This window comes from Acinonyx jubatus, chromosome A1 (assembly GCF_027475565.1).
Source record: "Acinonyx jubatus isolate Ajub_Pintada_27869175 chromosome A1, VMU_Ajub_asm_v1.0, whole genome shotgun sequence".
In the NCBI taxonomy this organism is placed as follows: Eukaryota; Metazoa; Chordata; class Mammalia; order Carnivora; family Felidae; genus Acinonyx; species Acinonyx jubatus.
Genome location: NC_069380.1, coordinates 105,680,372 through 105,700,297, shown reverse-complemented (window position 1 = coordinate 105,700,297; position 19,926 = coordinate 105,680,372). Strand labels below are relative to the sequence as shown.

General features: G+C 35.8%; 1 protein-coding gene across 3 annotated transcripts in view; it reads right to left on the bottom strand.

The window, feature by feature from the left end:
- ADAMTS19 (ADAM metallopeptidase with thrombospondin type 1 motif 19) overlaps positions 1-19,926 on the bottom strand; it is a 239,770-nt gene that overhangs the window by 83,955 nt on the left and 135,889 nt on the right. For all 3 annotated transcript variants that reach the window (XR_008297514.1, XM_027076773.2, XM_027076771.2), the window contains 2 exons: positions 6,396-6,497; positions 437-567 (listed from right to left, as the gene is read on the bottom strand). Coding sequence is in view for 2 of the 3 variants with exons in the window: in XM_027076773.2 (XP_026932574.1) it covers positions 437-567; positions 6,396-6,497 (233 nt within the window). In the remaining variant the exon portion in view is untranslated. The remainder of the gene's footprint in view (positions 1-436; positions 568-6,395; positions 6,498-19,926) is intronic.

Sequence of the window (19,926 nt, the reverse complement as noted above, 5' to 3'; positions counted from 1 at the left end):
CTGTAAGGTTCCCCATCTGCACACGTGCTCAGCACGTCTTGAGTTTTCAACATTTCACTTCTATTGACGTTGATTTTGTTCTTCTCCTCTCCTTTCCCGAAGTCCTGCCATCTTCCTGCCTTCCCACTGTCCCCTTAAATGGTGACTTACTTTTCCTAATGCAGGTCTCCCTGCTCCTTTAAACACAACAGTTTATTTGATTCACTCAAGAAACGACCCCATGTAATGTTTAATTATTTGTTAGGAGAAGGGTTGGTCTTATTTTCTTCTCACAAGGGACATTTTATATAAAATAAATACTTTGAGGGGCTTTGCTGCTTTCCAGCGTGGGGTAGGGTCTGAGGTCTGCCTTCCAACACCGTTTGTCAGGAAAAGCTTTGCATTTGAAAATTCAAGAATAAAATGCCCTCCCCCAATGCAGGAACTTTGCGTTTACCCAGGACATTTGCGTTCTCGACTGCTGATCCCAGAACTGCAGGTTCGGCTACAGGGACTCCACATGCTCCACTCTCCGGCCACATGTCCAGGTGCTGAGGTCCTGGTGGTACATTCTCCAGCCTTACACCACTATTCCAAAAGTTATGTCTTAGGTGAACAAATCAGGGCACAACGGAAAATCATTCACTGGCCTACAGAGTCACTGGAATTGTGATTAAATCAGGTCTACTAAAGCCCCAAACATGCGGATTGAAAAAGACCAAAAAATAAGTTGGCACTTGCTTCTTGTCAATAGCAATACAATGGTCCATTCTCATACAGTCTTGTTGTGAAAACAGCACACAGATATTTGCAACACAGCCCTGAGATTTCAATCCTTATATCATAAGGAGAGGGGGTAAAGAGGGAACTTGGGGTGGCACAGCCAGGAAAGAAAAACCAACACATTCTAAGAAACAGAACAATTTAAGAGGGACAAACCACAAAAGCATAGAGTCATATATAGGAATGGAAAATAGCACATGAATGTTCTTCCATAACTGGAGTGGAACAGACATTTCAGCAAACTTAGCAACTGAGATGTGAAGACCCAGTGGTTTTCTTCCCCTTGTAATTAAAATTTTTTAAAGTATGGTTTAATTTTAGCACTTTCCTTTTTCTGAAAGAGGTCCCATCAAACCTAAGCATTAACATTAACAGCAAGTTTTCTTTTGAAAGTGGTTTACTTGAATGACTTAGGTAATAGGATGCTTGGGAATTCTGTCATTTCTTTCCAATTATTCGGCAGCTTATTTTGCATCTGTTAACTGAGAAAGATAACCTTGAAAGAAGAGAAAGGAATGTACTCATTCTCTTGTTTATATTTACATTTTCATTTACTTTAAACAAAGGCAGCAAAAGAGGCAGTTTCTGTGGTCACTGAGGAATGGTTGCTAGGACTTGGAAGATAAATTATAATAATTCCTCCTTATTTCTGAAAAATCAGATATATGATGGTCATAGCAAACATGTTAAAAGTAAAATTATTTGAACAAAGTCATGTTGAGAACAGTAAGTTAATATTGGCAAAATTTAGATTAATGACTGTATAATGATGGGGGTTGAGCAAGCTGATCCTTTGAACTTAATGGCAACATGATTTTATACGGGATTTTGCAGAAATTGCAGAAACACTCTAATCTTTAAGTTTCCGAATTCAAAATGTGAATAATCATTTACTTAACAGATTTTGCAGGAGTAGAATGAAGCACTACGCATAATGCACAGCCCACACTAAGGACTTAGTAAAGATTAACAATAATTAACAATGATACTGATAAATTGTATATACCATTATATTAACATGTTAGTAAGTTTCCAGAAATCTAACCAAAATTTTATTCATCCTGATCTTATCCATATTTCTTTAAAATTTATTTGAGAATATGTTTTTAAGTGATGTTTTTAGAAAAGAGAATTCAGAAAACTGTATGACATAATTTTGTGTGAGCCCAGTCAATGCTTTTCTATGCAATAACACAATTAGTTCCCGTAGATTTTTTTTCCCGATGTCAGTTTTTAAATTCAGCCTCTTTTAGACTCAAGATGTTTAAATTTTTTTTTAATGTTTATTTATTTTTGAGAGAGACACAGACTGACTGTGAGTGGGGGAGGCACAGAGAGAGAGGCAGACAGAATCAGAAATGGGCTCCAGGCTCTGAGTTGTCAGCACAGAGCCCAATGTGGGGCTGGAACTCAGGAGCCGATAAGTCATCACCTGAGCTGAGGTCGAATGCTCAACCAAATGAGCCACCCAGGCGCCAGCCCCACATGGGATTCGAATTCAGGAGCTGGGAGATTATGACCTAAGCTGAAGTCAGACGCTCAACTGACTGAGTCACCCTGGCACCATTAGACTCAAGAATTTTTAAATCTATGCTCAAAAAAAAATCTCAACAACTAATAGTGTATTGACAGGCATATTACACTGAGATTTTTTATGAAGATTGTCATTAAATTGAGATTTTGGGTGAATACAGAGTCTGAAAATTGCAGAAAGGGGAAAAACATCCTTTTAAACAATTTACTGGCTTTAAAGATTTAACAATGTACTGCCCTTTCACACACACACACACACACACACACACACAAAATCCAGCATGAAAGGTCAAACTTCAATTGGTCCAATTGTTTCGGCCTACTTGAGGGGTGTTTATTTTCCTATAGGGCATCCCATAGCTCCTTGCTCACTTAGCAGCACACTGGCATTGAAAGGCTGGGCTCAGGTTCACAGCACACTGAAACTCTGCTGGGAAAGACCAGCATCTGGACTTGTACATCATTTAACCTAGACCACACTGGGCAGATGAAGACAAATGGAAACAGATATGGAAGCTACATTTGCATAACACAAATCGGTGAAATCTGAAGAAAGAATTGCATAATATTTAAAGTTCATCACCTTGCAGAGAACCAACACTCTGGATGAAACTATGGAGAAACTGCCTTTGTGCCTTCTAGGTGATGCTGTTTTTCAACACAGAGGAAAGTGTTGAATGTTTTGTTTAAATCATTATATAATATATTCCATTTGGTTTATACATTAAAATGATCCTAATGATGCTTTTTATATATTTTCTCGCAGCATATTTTGCTTTATTTGTATTTTTTTAGCCTCAAAAGAAGATGCTATGCATGGCTTAAAAAGCTCAAAATTTGTCATGTCTACTAATTCAGTCTGATTTATGAAAATGCTAAGGAAATATATAATAAAGGATATTTCTGGCACAGTACATGACCTAAAAAATTGCCTGTAGTTCCATTCTATCAAATTTCTATGTGGACATATGTCTAGGAAGTTCATGAAAACATCTGATTGGAAGAGGTCTGTGATGATGTCAAAGGGAACATCATTCTCTAATCAAATCTTCTACAGAGACTGAGGAGACCAGAGGGGGAGAGAAGCCAATAAACTCTCTAAATATGCAAATTTGATTGTAAGGATATTACAGTCTTTATATTTTCAACAAAGGATGATGTTGGTCATTTCAAGAGGCTCAATTTAAGGAAGTAAATAATAAAACATATTATGTAGAATTCTTCAAAACAGGTTAAAATTTTACTAAATTTTTATTCAACTTTCCTTTCCCCTCCCCAAGTTCCTAGTAAGTATTGTCAGTGAAAAAACATACATGTCTTGGTTTTTGCCAAATCATTTATCAACTCTTTAACATCTGTTCAATGTAAATGTAAACACAGATGATAGTAGTATAAAGAGAAAAGGAGAAGAAAGAAAACAGGCTGTTTTTAATTTGGAAAATGCTGAGTATAAATAGTAGATAAATCCCCATCTTTCCAATTATTTTAAATCATAAAATTCTGTATGCACCTTCAGACTTAATTATATACTCTTGGATGAACTAGTTATACAGCTAGATTCACATCACTACACTGTACACATTATAAAAAATTACAACATTTTGTAATGAATTATAAAAAAAAATGCCCAGCTTTGTTTCTTGGTTTGCAATGCACAAAGCTAGCAGGGTTTTGTGTGAGGTTGGATGCATTCAAATATTTTAGCACTTCAGCACTCATCTGCAGAGTGTTGGAAGCTATTTTCATGATGGCTCCTACAAAAGCTGGGACAGATGGCTATTTGAAGAAGCCCACATGGCCTCAGGAACTGAGAAGTTCATTAGTTATTTCAATACACAAAGCATTGCAGAACCACTAACAGATATTGTTAGCACAATTAGAGGGAAATAAAACATTTTCCTTTGGATGAGCAATTATAAATTTGATTGTTACAAGAGTACGTTTATTTTAGAGAATTCAAGTATGCAAATTATTCTCATAAGTATCAGAAGAAAAAACAATGGTAGAGAAATGTGTAGGACATCAGTTTATAAAAATGAAGAGATTTTTATATTGCTAAAGCAGAACTAAATGAGATGAATGGTCTGTGTGAAGTTTGGAGAAGTAATGGCTAAATGTTTGGTTATCTCTGTTTATTACTGTTTTTGTGTTTCAGGGATGATAAAAATTATTGCTAGTGCAGAGTTTTATGATGCCAGCAATAAATTATACAGCATAATACCATGAGGCTTGCCCAGTATGCACATATTATTGTACTTTGGTGTATAACTTAAAAAAAAATAAAACCAACCCAAATTCAGACACTCCGTATAAACTCACAGAAAAACATCTGACACAGTCTGTAAACAACTGGCTGATAATTCACAGAAATTCCCTTTCAAGAAACCATTTCCTTATTGATTACATCTAGTGATAAAACATTGCTAGCCTTAAAAATACTCTGTATTTTAAAAATGTTACATTTTTTTTAGTTAAAGATCTCAGAGAAGTAATAAATGATTACATGCTCATGACAAAATCAAAAATGTCTAGGAAAAAGTCGTATTTATCCTCAGCTCCCCTGCTTTCATCCATCAAACCTATTTCCCTTCCAAGAGCTAACTATTAAATACAGTTTGGAGTTTACATTTTCAAACCATTTTCTATGAATTTAGGAATATATACCCTGTGTGTGTGTGTGTGTGTCTGTGTGTGTGTGTGTTCAAAACTTTTTTTTTTTTGGTAAATGTCAAATGGTATCATAAAGTATCAATTTTTCTGATGTGCCTATGTATTAACCAACATGTCTTATAGATCTCTTCAGTCTGTATGTATATGTATCTACCTTATTCTTTTAACAGCTACATTGTAACCATTCCTCACCTCATGAATATTTTCATGGTTTCTCACTCCTCACCATTGCAAATTGCATCCTTACATAAGCATTTGTGTGTGTGTGTGTGTGTGTGTGTGTGTGGTATTTCTATTGTGTCCATTGTTAAAAACAATGTGTTTTTAAACTACCACTCTATATTACTTCATTTTTTTCACTAAGTATTTCACTCCCAGTAACCTTTATGTTGTTGTTTCTTTTTAAATGTAATAAAAATGTATGTTCTGCAGAGGCAAGGTTTCAGATCTTACATCTAATTCCCTTCACAGAATAAAAATTAGAAAATAATATGAGTTACTGAACTGTAATCTTTTGATTAACTACAATTATACATTTAGATGAGAGCTATCTCCTTCAGATCCTTTCACAGAAATTATTTTTCCACAGCAATAATTTTGATATGGAAATCACAAGAAATTTAACTTTTCAACACCAATTATCTTAATATGTAAATGTGTACTAATAAATTCCTATAACTTCAAGAAGCGCATTAAACAACTCAGACAGCCAAGTATTTACTAATCTTTAAAATATCAATTAGAGGGGCGCCTGGGTGGCTCAGTCCGTCAAACATTTGACTTTGGCTCAGGTCATGATCTCACAGTTCATGAGCTCAAGCCTTGCGTCAGGCTCTGTGCTGACAGTTCAGAGCCCGGAGCCTGCTTCAAATTCTGTGTGTGTCTCTCTCTCTCTGCCCCTTCCCCACTAACACTCTGTCTCTGTCTCTGTCTCTCTCAAAAATAAACATTAAAAACTAAACTAAACTAAAAATAAAATAACATGTCGATTAGAATATTTTACTTATGATGCTTGAAATGACAAGGAAAAATTATCCTCAGTCGCTCTTCTGGGACAATGTTTTATACCTGAAAGGACTCACCAGCTCTGCAAGTTCTCCTATTTATGCTATTTATGCTATTGTTTGTCATCATTTTACCTGTGTTTAATTTAATAAATTCATTTTTTGGCGAAACTAATACATACATCCTTCAACATTGTTGTAATCAAACACAATAAAAAATAACTGCATTTATATTAACAAAATGACCAAGATGTGAAACACATAAACGTAAACAGTAAAAATGAATGAAATGCTGAAAGCTTTATAGATACTGAAAGTATTTCACTAGTGTTGAGATGGATAAATATGCAACGGGCAGAAGGAGATGTGAATTTCTTGAGTTTCATTCACTATTCTTACTAACTACAGATGGGTCACATGACTTACCTTACCAGCGTCACAGTCCGTTCCATCCATGGGTGGATCGAGCTTGGTTCTGCATTCTTTCTCACCCTCTACCTTGCACCACAACCCTGTGCAAATAAGATGCTGAAAACAAGGCCACAATAACTCATAAGGAGGAGGCATCACATTTTTGATGTGAAGTCAATAAATTTTGGAAAAAAGTGACTTTGACAGAACAAGAAATTGTTGGAAGAAAAACAGGCTCTAGGTACTTTGCATTTACAATTATAGTTGAATAGCATAGGCTTATTTATAGTGATGAGAATGTTGATACATAAGAACAGAAAATCTCTTTAATATGTTTCATTGTCTTTACATTTCTTTAAAACACACGTGATTATGGGGTGCCTGGGTGGCTCAGTCCGGTAAGTGTCCGACTTTGGCTCAGGTCGTGATCTCTGATTCACGGGTTGGACACCTGCATCAGGCTCTGTGCTGGCAGCTCAGAGCCTGGAGCCTGCTTCGCGGATTCTGCCTCCCTCTCTCTCTGCCCTTCCCCTGCTCGTACTGTGTGTCTCTCTCTCTCAAAAATAAATAAAACATTAAACTTTTTTTTTAAAAAACTGCATGTGATTATGCAAGACTAAGTAGCCATAACAGACCAGCGTGACCTAAAAACCATTATTTATACTATTCTAGAAACCAGGCTGGAAGAATAAAAGTGAAGCGTTTGTGGTATGAATTTAGGGCCTGCTGTCTTAAAGCCTGTCGTCACTTACGCTCCGTTTTATGCTTAAAAATTACAGGATTATTTAATCCCATAGCCTTAGCTCTTGACACATTGCAGACTCTGAATGGGTATGTTTTTGTTATCAGTCATTTTTACCTCATTCTGAATGAGTTCTAGATCTCCAGGCTACAATCAACTTTTTCTGGGGAAAAGTTAGAGGGAATAACAAATACTGGGATAAGGCAGCAGAGACATAGCAACAGTGAAAGGAGAGAACTTCGCGGAAATGCAGGAGGGAAGACCGTCAGAAACCTACTAATAGCTCTAGCCACTGCCAGCACGGAGACATAGTGAAGCACACGACACATCCACATTTTAACTGTGATTAATGTAGAGTGAAGATGGCTGTGTTACTCCCTGTCCAGATACATGGAGAAGTAAGTGGAAGAGAACAGATCAATAAAGACAACAAGTAACGGCAATGTGAACGGCGCAGTCACGTTAAGTGTGAGAAGACCAGTGTACTGGGAAAAGGCATGTAACGGACGGGAGTAGTGAACAAGGATTTTAAAGAGGGACGGACCAGATCTGGATTGCCAGGAAGGGTTAGGGACTCTGTATTTGGAGGGAAAAAGAGGCCACTCAGCAGTGGTCCAGCAGGTTGATAAGACAAAAAGGCTATTTTAGGAGGCTTATGCTGATGGTGTGTGCAAAACAGACTGAAAATCACTGCAAAGTAAAAATTAACTAATGACCCGAGTCTATTAAATACTTTGGAAAAGGTATATTTAAATGAACATTTTAAACAGGTCAGTTACAATTCCAATACTGAATTTGTCACAAGGCCTGAAATATTATTTTCCTATTCTTCCTTTCTTTAAAAATACAGATTTCTGAAGTGTTTGTAAGCTCTTAAAAATTATACAGTGTCTGGCAAGAGTGGGATAGATTTTATTCATTTTATTTTATCTGCTGGGATAGTTTTTCTGCTTCAAAATATTTTATCCAAATAGATCTTACTATATTTAGGAGATGATTCAGCTTAATGTAAGTGCTTTATTTACACGTATCATTTACCAAAAATTCATCTAGGGATTTATTTTAAAGAATGCCAATGTCTAAATCAAATTGTTTCTTTGCAATATTTTAGACTCTTTAAAATAAACAGATAGGTTGTTTATCATGTACTTTTGTGCACACATTTATATCTCAATGAATGGCTCTCTAACCTGGGAATTACAGTTCCTAAATGTAATTTTCCCCCTTACTACCTTTCTGTGAAGGATGTCTTATAATCATGGGATCAAATGCTGAATTTTCCAACAAAGAAAAACTGCTTCATGTGTATTCAATAAATTTTGCTTTATGTGTATTATAGCATGAGTTATTTTTGTCAAGTTTGTTAGTTAACAAAGGCATATTGAACAAAAAAGCAAATCTTCCATATTGTAATTTTATAATCATACTTGCTTGTTGAACACTGTTGGTGGTCTAAATTCTGACCTTCACCCATTATCTGCTATTCAAAACAGCAGGTACTCTAATTGATTCCCACTTGAGTCAGTGGGAACATAAAAGCAAACTTGGCAGCTGTTCAAGATAAGCACAGTCATGAAGAATAAATCTCTCATAGCGGAGATCTCTTTACTCTTTATGTTCTGCCGGTCCAGGGATCTTTTGGTAAGTAAATTACAGCCTCATTCTTGAAAATGACTCAGATTCTGGGTTTCAAACTGAACCGTCAAAAGTAACACAGGAAAATGGGTGTGATAGGAGAGCTATGTTATATTGAGCCTTTTCTTCAGATAAAAAAGGGCAAGAACCAAACACTCCACGTGTTAGGCTAGAGTCAAATATGTTTTTGCAATTTAATTGCTGAAACCACTTCATGTATCAATTAAGAAAAGAACTTTAAAACTTCAAACACTTTGCACAGGAATCCAGAAATGCACACCTCAGCTGTTCCTAGAAAATGAATAAATAACAATACTCTTTTTAAAAATTCTTCCATAATAGGAAAAGACCATTAAAAGCATATAATAGGAATTTCGATGTTTATCTCAAGTAGGCTTTTAAAATGTTTACATGAAAATATTATATGTTTTAAAAGAAATTATTTAAGTGGAAGATTAATTGCCCATGTATAAAAAATTATAAATTTTATCTTCGATAACCTATACTCATATCTTTCTTTATAGCAAATAGTTCCATTAAGATATTCTGAAATTTATGTTAAAATAAAAAAATCTTAAGTGCATGCATACGGAAGTAACAATTAAATCTTGTACATGTAACTTCTCGTTCTTCCACTAATTATCTACCAAAATACAATTTCAGTATTTGATAGCAAATGTAATTCAGTATGGGATAATACTTTTAAAAATATTATTTTCCACCACAGAACACTGTAGTAATTTTAAGGGTAGAAGAGAAGAAAGGGGGATGAGGTACTTAAAAAAACAGAAAACAAAGACTCAAAAGGAATAATATCAACTTGAAATCTAGTTCTTTGTAAATACTAATAAAATTGGAAATTAAGCAAGAAAAAAGAAAGCAAAAAAAAATCCACTATTAGGAATAAAATGAAAGTGTAACTACAGATAATGTCAAGTTTAATTTTTTAATTGTTTTTTAACATTTGTTTATTTTTGAGAGACAGAAAGAGAGCATGAACTGGGGAGGGGTAGAGAAAGAAGGAAACACAGAACCTGAAGCAAGCTCCAGTCTGAGTTGTCAGCACAGAGTCTGATGTGGGGCTTGAACCCACGAACAGTGAGATCATAACCTGAGCCAAAGTCAAATGCTTAACCAACTGAACCACCCAGGCACCCTGATAATGTCAAGTTTAAACAGAAATAAAAAGACATGAACTACTTTATGCCCATAAACTTGACAACTTTCATGAAACGAAATGATACTTTTAAAACACTTATTAAAAACTTACTAAAATGGACCCAAGAAGAAACAGAGAAGCTGAACTATTCTGTAATCATAAAATAGTTAAAACTGATTGTTATATATCTTCCCATAAAGAATACATCTGGTCCAAAAACTAACAATCTTTCAAAAAACATAGATTCTCAATTTACATAAGCTCTCAGAGAACAGAAAAAGAAGGAACACTCTTAAACACACATTATGATATCCAAACTAGACAGGGATTTCAAAAGAAAATAAAAATATTAATCTACTTTATTTATTAATCTAGATTTAAATGTTAAACAAGTTTTAACAGACTGAATCCAGCAATTCATTAAAAAAAAATGCAATGCCATGACCAAGGTGGGTTTTTTCTCAGAACACAAGTTACTGTAATATTAAACATTTGATGAATGTAATCAAGTATATCAATAATTTTAATATCTATGAATTTTGTGTCTGTGGGTACAAAGCAAAAAATACAATTCAATATCCACTCATTGAAAAAAATCTTAGCAAAGTAGCCATTGAAGGAAATGTCTTCACAATTACTGGACACCTATGAAACTCTACATTAAACATCATAAAAAATTTAAATGTTGAAAGTTTTCTTTTAAAATTAGGAAAATGGCAAAGATAGCATCTTGGCATCAACATAAGGAAGTGAGTACATGATGTATTCAAAGTGGCAAGAGGGTAAAAATAACTGTCAATGTAAAGTCCTGAACTCAGCTAAAATTTTATTCAAGACTAAAGGTTAAATAAAGACTTTCAAGGAAACAAAAACTGAGTATTTACCACCAACAGATCTTCTCCAAAGGACCTTCTAAATGATGTATTTCAAGAAGGAATATGATTTCATAGGAAAGGACTGAAAAACAATGGTGAGGAAAGAGACTGATAAAAATGAGGATAAGTCTAAATAAATGTTGGGGCGCCTGGGTGGCGTAGTCGGTTAAGCGTCCGACTTCAGCCAGGTCATGATCTCGCGGTGCGTGAGTTCGAGCCCCGCGTCAGGCTCTGGGCTGATGGCTCGGAGCCTGGAGCCTGTTTCCGATTCTGTGTCTCCCTCTCTCTCTGCCCCTCCCCCGTTCATGCTCTGTCTCTCTCTGTCCCAAAAATAAAAAAAACAAAACAAAACAAAAAAAAAAAAACCGTGGAAAAAAATAAATAAATGTTGACTATGGAAAGCAACAATAACTGGATTTTAGCCAACGTTATACAACTTCCTCGCAGTGGGAAACAATACTAGAAATCAACTTATTTACATCTCAAAAACTATCCTTTCACAGAGAAGATTTGGCCACTAGTAGTTGAATAAGCTTGATGTTTTCTCTTTTACCTCCCCTACTCCACATACTTCAAGATTGTTAGTGGCAGAGTTGAGTAATAGACACGGAGAAAAAGGTAGTCCATGCCCAGTCAACAATTGAAGCAGCAAGCTGCAAAGGACTCCTCAACAGAACATATCAGAAAGTGTTAAAGACAGTTAAGGAGTAAAAAAAAAAAAATTAGAGAAAGGATAACTGTCAGTACCTAGTTAATGAAGCTCCAAAGAAAAGAGTGCAAAGTAAAAAGGAACTATTTGAAGTATTTGAAAGAAAAATGATCCCAAAGTTCCTAGTATGAAAGAGAGACATAGGATAAAAAGATTCTCCTTCTGTAAAGTTCCCCAAAGACCAACCATCCTGTAGATCACAACCATAAATTGTGGGCAGAATACAAAAAACAATTTCATGGTTGTTCTGGAGAATAAACAAAGGTAGGTGAACCATTTAGGGGAGCTGAAGGGATTGGTACAAGTTGCATTTACCATATTTGCAGCTTTGATCTGACAGTGGGCTGTGGTCATGGCCTGACACTAAAAGGCTAAAGCAACCATGAAAGCATGCTGTCTTTTTAGATTTGTAAAGACAAAAGCTGTGGGGGTAGAAGCTGCCAAAAACTGAAAGGACAATCTCAAAAGGAAGAAAGAGAAGCCTGTCTTCAGCTGGCGCTTGACACACACATACACAGACCACACTCCATATAGCCCAGATACGGAAAAAGTGAACTAACTGAAGATATGAGCTGTTTGTTATCCACAGGAGGTAAGACAAAGTTTCCAGTTTCAATCTAATACTTAATTCTCTGGGTGGGGGCTGGGGGCACATGGTGGGTGACTGGGGAGAAGAGACACTCTTTAGAGGAATATAACAGAATTCAGAGTACCTACAACAGAGGTCAGCAAACTTTTTCTGTAAAGTGCCAAAGAGTATATATTTTAGGCTTATGGACCATATGGTCTCCGTTGCAACTATTCAACACTGTCACCGTACCTGAAGGTGGCCAAAGAGAAGATACGATAAATAGGGATGACTGTGTACTAGTAAACCTTTATTTACAAAAATAGGCAGCCAGTCACCAGGCTATAGTTTGTAAATTAATGTATTAATATATGATGTCTTAATATATTCATATTGCAGAACAAAACATGTCTACACAAACAATCATTCACAATAATCAGAGTAGCCTTACTAATAATAGCTAACATTCCAGATGTTTACTAAGAGATGAGGTAATAAAGACAATAGATTATCTACCAGTGGAATACTATTTACCATGAGAGAAAAACTAATTACTGACATACATAAAAATGCACAAAGAATGTACAACTATTGAATGCAGAGAAAATTTTGGTTTTTCTAACAGAAAGTGGTAAAGGAGTAGAGTAAAAATATAATATAAATATGAAATACTAACATAAAACAGGCTGACAGAATAAAAAATCCCCATAAAACGAATTTAAATAAATGTAAAAATGTTAAATTAGCTGACAAAAATACAAAAAAAAAACTACTACATTTCTTTAAACAGAAAAATATAAAACCTAGCTACTGCTTTTCTCTAGTGAACATATCTCTCTATATCCATATCCAGAGTTATAGTTATATCTGGAAAGGTTGAAGATATAGGTTTGGAAAATATTAGCCAGGAGAGAAGTTTTTATGTCAGACAAAAAAGATTTTAAAGTACAAGTCATAAAAAAAATGGATAAGATAAATCAGATCAAACAGATGAAAAACTGTGTGTATATACCTAGTAATATAACTCAACATTGGTTTGTGACATTAATTTGTTCTGGAAACATGCTCACTGTGACTTTCTACATCACGTCATACTTGCATTGCAAGACTTCCTCATTTATCAAGTTAAAATTCATTAGAAATGTTTGCTCATCTTGCAGAACACTCAAAGAACAAGTTACTCACAATTCTAGGTTTTACTATATATATATGTATGTCAGTTGTAATAAAACAAGTGACAGAATTAAAGGTAGAAATAAATAAATCAACAGTTAGAGTTGGGTATTTTAGTGCATGACCATCAGCGACTGACAGAGCTATCAAACCAAAATAAGCAAACAAGTAGATATTCTGAATACTATTAATACATTTCATCTTAGACCTACTGACAAATAATAAACTTTAAAGAACACATATTCAAGTACACATGGAACAATTACTAAAATTTATCCTGTATTTCATTAAACAGGAAACTTCAGTACATTTTAAAGAACTGGCATCATATATACTATTTCACCTTCTTGCAGTGTGATAAAAATACGTATAAATAATAAATGTTATCTTTTAAAAATTCTCTGCATGACTAGGAAAAACAAACCCAAAGTGTTTCTGGTGCTAAAGAAATGTTTAAGCTAAAAGGAAATGAATGTACCATATAAGGATTTAGTTCTTTAAATTAAAATTTCAAATTAATTCTTTAAATTAGTTAATTCTTTAAATTAAAGTAGGGAAAAAAGTGTATAAGACAGAAAAACAAAGAAACTAATAAAAAATAAAAACCCAAGATTAATGAGAAAATTTGATGGATTCGTCCACCTCAAAATTAAAAGACAAAGGGCAGTGTGTGAAAACTTAACACACAAATAACACACTATTAATAAGCAGTAATTCTCACCTAGATTATAGAAAGAAATCCTGCAATTTGGCAAGAAAAACAGAACACTAGAAAATGGGTGAAAATGTAGATAGGCAATTTACAAAGATAGGGGCTTAAAAAATAAAAGCCCGTGTCAATTAAAAAGAGGAAAAAATGAGTTCTATGAAAAGAAATTAAACAGCTGGATTATGCAGTCTAATCAGCTGCCATGCAACTCATGCGCTCACAGCCTATGTAGGGCTGAAGCCCGAAGGGGAAGATGAAGCTTAGATTAGAATGGAAAACATTTAGAATCAATTCTGGGTAATTTTAAAATTATAATTTTATTGATCTCATAGGAAGGAAGGATTTAAAATTTACAACTTCATCAATGTTGACAATATCATTTATCAATAATGCTACCTTAGTTGCCACAACGATTACTAGCCATCAAGGGCAATTTCATGCCATGTCTTTTTCAGTCCAAATTCCTGCTGGTTCTGGAATTTCAGAGTGCCAAATCAGACACTCAGTCTTCTAGAATTCTTTGTAAGTTACCTCATTTCAACGTCAACCTCTTCACTAGATCACATGATAGGTTTTAGAAAGTCCATTGCCTTTGACGTATCAACTCAATGTAAGACAAATATGAAACTGGAACTTTCCTTGTTACTTTTTTTGTCACCACATGATTTTATCAGAGTAGAAAGTTTTCTATATGATATACTATGCATATAGTATATCATTCAGTTCACAATGTGCCTCTTCCAAAACCAAGGTCAGAACCTTATGTTTCTTGGAGGTCTTCAATTTTCAACACACTTCCTCTTACTCAAAACATGCAACTCAGGGAGCCTGAGTGGCTCAGTTGGTTAATCATCCGACTTTGGCTCAGGTCATGATCTCACCGTCTGAGTTTGAGCCCCACCTGAGGCTCTGAACTGACAGTATGGAGCCTGTCTGGGATTCTCTCTCCCTCCCCACCTCCCTGACCCTCCCCAACTCGCTCCCACACTCACTCCCTCTCTCAAAATAAATACACTTAAAAAAAATGCAATTGTCATGCAGCCACTTCTGTTTCCTGGGAAACAGCCATGCTTCTGAAGTCTGAGCCAGGGTTCGTGACTTTAGGAAGCTACTAGGCTGACTTGCTTCTTATGGATCTGGCTCAGCCACAAGATGCCAGGTGGCCTAAAGGTACCAACAAGAAGTCAGCGTATTAAGTCCAAAGAGTGAGCTAGTATCGCTGGAGGTCAAGTTGTCTCACAAGCCTTTAAACATTGCCTTTATGCCTCAGCAGATGCCTAATGCCCTTAAACATTCTGCACATGTAAGTTACTATATCCTAAGGGTAAATCTGCATTACTAATTAGAGCAGCATAAACGTAGTGTTGGGAGTCTCTCGTGCTTGTGTATAACTCACATACTTCCTGGCTAATTCAAATACTATGCACCAACTACTGTGGTCTCTAAGATTCTACCACAGACACACAGGTTGAAAAGCTGGTATGAGTCCACACTCTGACAGCGTGATACTTATATACAACCGACTGGAAGTGGGATGGTCATAGGATGCCTGATTCACTCACATATAAGATGTGAAACACAAACTATCTTTATAGGCTGGTTTTTGTGCAATCACTGAGTTAACACTGAATAACATTTAGATTATCTTCATGCTATCTTGGCATATTATATAAGACTTGACTGTATGAATGAAAATTTAGAATCTTTATTCCATCATTTAGCTGATTTGCTTATTCATTTAACAAATCTTTATTGAGCACTCTTTTAGGTGCTAGAGATACAGTGATAAAAAGGACTGATAGAGACCTCCTTTGGTGTTTATGAAGCCTGTCTTCTGAAGAGACTTTTTTTTAACTTTATTTATTTTGAGAGAGAGAGAGGGAGAGAGAGGGAGGGAGGGAGTGCATGAGTGGAGCCCGGGCAGAAGGAGAGACAGACAGAGAGAGAGGGAGAGAAAGAATCTCGAGCAGGCTCTGTGCTGTCAGTGCAGAACCGCCATGGGGCTCAATCTCACAAACCCTGAGATCAGGATCTCAGCCAAAATCAAGAGCCAGTCACTTAACCAACTGAGCCACCTAGGCACCCCTAAAGAGCCTTGTTTTATACAAAGGCTGGATGACTGGCTGATATGGTGACTCCATGCATATCCACTTGAAGGTATATGTGTGTGGCTTAACCAGGAAAATTATCCAGCATTCTACACTTACAACTATTTCCCTTATATTTTTAAGTTCTTCCCCCTGACACTTATTATATGTTCAGGTGTTTCCAAAGAGCTCCAACTAACAGAACCAAATCCTGTGGGAAAAACAAATCAACTGCATATTTTCAGACTTCCTTTTACTCCCCTCTTCTGCTTTTGGAACAGCTAATCATTTCCACTTTGAAAAATGTCTTCACTGAGCCTCCATGATCTTACTTTCTCTTGGTTCCATTCCTACCAACAGACTTCTTCAGATTTTAATTGTTGCTTTTTTCTTATGTGCCTCATCTCCAAATATGGTAATCACCGAATTCTCAGTCTCAGGACTTTTTCATTTCTATCTAACTCCTTTCCTGTTGTGATCATTTAGTATCACATCTTCATTATCACCTGCTTGTTGAGGTTTCCACAGAAATATCTATCCTGGACCTACTTCCAAATCTATTTGGATGTCTATGAGCATCTTAAACTTAAAAAAAGACTAAAACTCCATTCCAGGGCAAGCATTCTGCTTTCTTTTTCTCTCTTTCCATAATCTTCCTGATATAAATGCACAGCTTGCTCTCTGTCTTCAGATCTCTAAATAAATGTCACCTCCAGGAGGCCTTCCCAGATTACCCTATATAAAATAAGATCATCCCCACTCTCTCATTCCTAGTTTTTACTCTTTATCCTTCTTACCTGGGTTTACATTTCTACAAAACACTTATTACCAACTGACATGTTATAAATGTATTTGCTAAAATGTATTTATAGGTGTTTTTACCTAGGGACGCCTGGGTGGCTCAGTCGGTTTAGTGTCTGACTCTTGATTTTGGCTCAGGTCATGATCCCCGGATCATGGGATCAAGCCCCACGTCAGGCTCTGTGCTAAGTGTGCAGCTGTTTGGCATTCTCTCTCTCTCTCTCTCTCTCTCTCTCTCTCTCTCTCTCTCTCTCCCTCTGCCCCTCTCCCCTGCTAGTGCTCTCTCTCTCTCTCTCTCTCTCTCTCCAAAATAAGAAATAATTTTAAACTTTTTGCCTGTTTTTTGCACCAAAAATGTAAGCTCCATAAGAGGTGAGGTCTTCCTCATTTCCTGTTCTATTATTAGTGTACAGAAATATGCTTGAAAAAGAGTTGGAATTCAATATTTATCAAATTAGTAACTGAATTTGTAAATACATTCTTCAATGGCACTATTTATCTGGTTACTACACTTTGCACTAATTTGGAATTGAAATGATGATTTTCAATAGTTGTATCAGAAAACTATTTTAGAGTCCCAGAAGTCCATTCTCTTAGCTCTAAGACTTGGAAAGATAACATAGTCCAAATTCTTGTTCTATACAGTGTATCTTAAAGAGAAAAAAGTTTTGACTAAGTCTACGTGATGAATAAGAGGTGGAACCATTGTTAAACACTGGGTCCACGCCCCTTCAGTCAGTGTTCTCCAATCAAACCCTGACTCAGAGGTATTGCTTTTCCTTGGCTACCACAGCAATCCAATTCTTTTTGGTGTTATTTTAAAAATAATTTTAATAGATATTACACAGAGGTGGAAGCAAGGAAAAAACTGATTTTATAAATAAAAGCATCACACATATAAAGCTTGAATATATAAAAAGGAAAACATTTCTGAATACCTAAATCTAAAACTCAATTTAACTTGAAAAATGCCCAGCTTAAAACAAAGCAACATCCTAGGACATTGAGAAACATAGATTTAAAATCCTATAACAAACACTTATATTTTCAGAGATGGAAAAAAATCCATGCAGGTAGGTTAGTGAGAAATAACATATAAATAGAGCAAAAAGCTTAGAAAAATAAAAAAAAAAGCAATCAAGATATTTCTTAATCCTGATGACACAGGCACAGTAGCAGAAGAAATGAATTGAGTCCAAACACAGGATATGATCTATGATTTTAACCCATAAAGAAGTTTGAGTTCCCCAAGAGGCAATAAAACATAGCAGTTAAAATGTACTCCATTGCTTGGATTTGCACCTAACACTCTTTCTTGATAGGTATAAGAACTTAATGGTTAATACTTAACTTCTACAGGCCTTACATTGTTGATCTGTAAAATAGAATTGAAAAATAACTATACTTTTTATGGGAATCAAATTAGATCATAAATATAAATGATTTATGTACTATGTGGCAGATATTTTATAGTTGGAAATATTGTACAATGATATTAGGAAAATTTAACCAACTACAATATAAAATAAATTCTAAAAGCTTTTAAAGATAATGTTTGTGAAAATAATGTAAAATTTACCAAAATCATGCTTGTGGTTGATCATTTGCAGTGTCTAATACTTGGGGTACTTTATAAAACATGAAAGTCTTCCATTTATCAGCTCTATCAATTCTCTCTACCACATGAATTGAAACTTCCTCCCAAGTATTTCTACAATGGTAACCATGAACAGCCTAGTTTGTTTTCCAAAACAATGCCAATTTCAGCAGATGAAAATGTACCTGCCTGAAAACATTCATTTTGCCATGAAGATTTAAGAAAGACTGTAACCCACTTTTTTGATTGTCTAAAGGTCCTGAATGAGCGTAGAGTGAACAAGAAGGTTGGTAGATGACATCAGGGAGGTATCAAGGACAGACTGTACAAAGCCAAGCTCCTACTGTTGCAGTGATCACACCTGACGCTAAGTTCCAAGGAGTCATAGCTGTGCTACATGTAAACCCTTGGGAACAAGTCACAATTACACACCTACACCAGCCATTCCCTTTTGAGCTCCATCACTGCCAGATGGATATTATGGTAGATATATCTTTTGACAAGTCACATTTTTTTTAATGTTTATTTATTTTTGAGAGAGAGAAATAAACTGGACGTGACAGGGGGAGAGGCAGAGAGAGAGGGAGACACAGAATCTGAAGCTGGCGCCAGGCTCTGAGCTATCAGCACAGAGCGTGACATGGGGCTCGAACTCACGGACTGTGAGATCATGACCGGAGCCGACGTCAGATGCTTAATCGACTGAGCCACCCAGCCGCCCATTGACAAGTCACATTTAACGCGGCTCCAACTCCTTCATACACCCACTTCTTTTAATCTTAAGTCAAGTATTCACTGAGTGCCTACCACGTGCCAGCCACTGGACTAGATGCTGTAGAAACATTCTCTGTTCTCATGGAGTTCACACACTAGTGTGGGGAATGGATGAGAAGAAAATAATAAGTGAACAACTCCTTTAATAAGAACTACAAAGAAGAGAGAGCATAAAATATGTCATAATGCCATATACTTGTTCACTTATAATGGGTTTTAATTATGCTGCCAGTAATCCAAACAGCATTATCTTCAACAAGCGAAAAATCCTTTGAGGCAATCACCGAAACTTAGGTAGAATGAAATACAGCTACCAATTCGCTCTAAGCACGACTATTGGTTTATTCCTGCAATACAAAGTGTGTGTGTGTGTGTGTGTGTGTGTGTGTGTGTGTGTGTGTGTGTTGGGAAGAGGTGGGAAGGGATGAGAAGCTAAGGGATGGGCAGCAGAAAAAAAGGAGAAAAGAAAGAAGGGAAAGTAAAAAGAGCTAAAATTCTTACATCAATTAATGTCATTTTGCTCAATCTTTCAGACTTCCAATTTTCTACACTGGTACAACTGGCCTATCTGAGTAATTAGTGGCCATGTGAATACTAATACATAGACAAGACTTAAGTTTCCCATCATATATTTACCCCTTCCCTCTAGTTTAACTATTTAAAAATGTACTCTCTAGTGTTTGTTCTAGAACATATTTTTAAGATTTTATTTTTAGG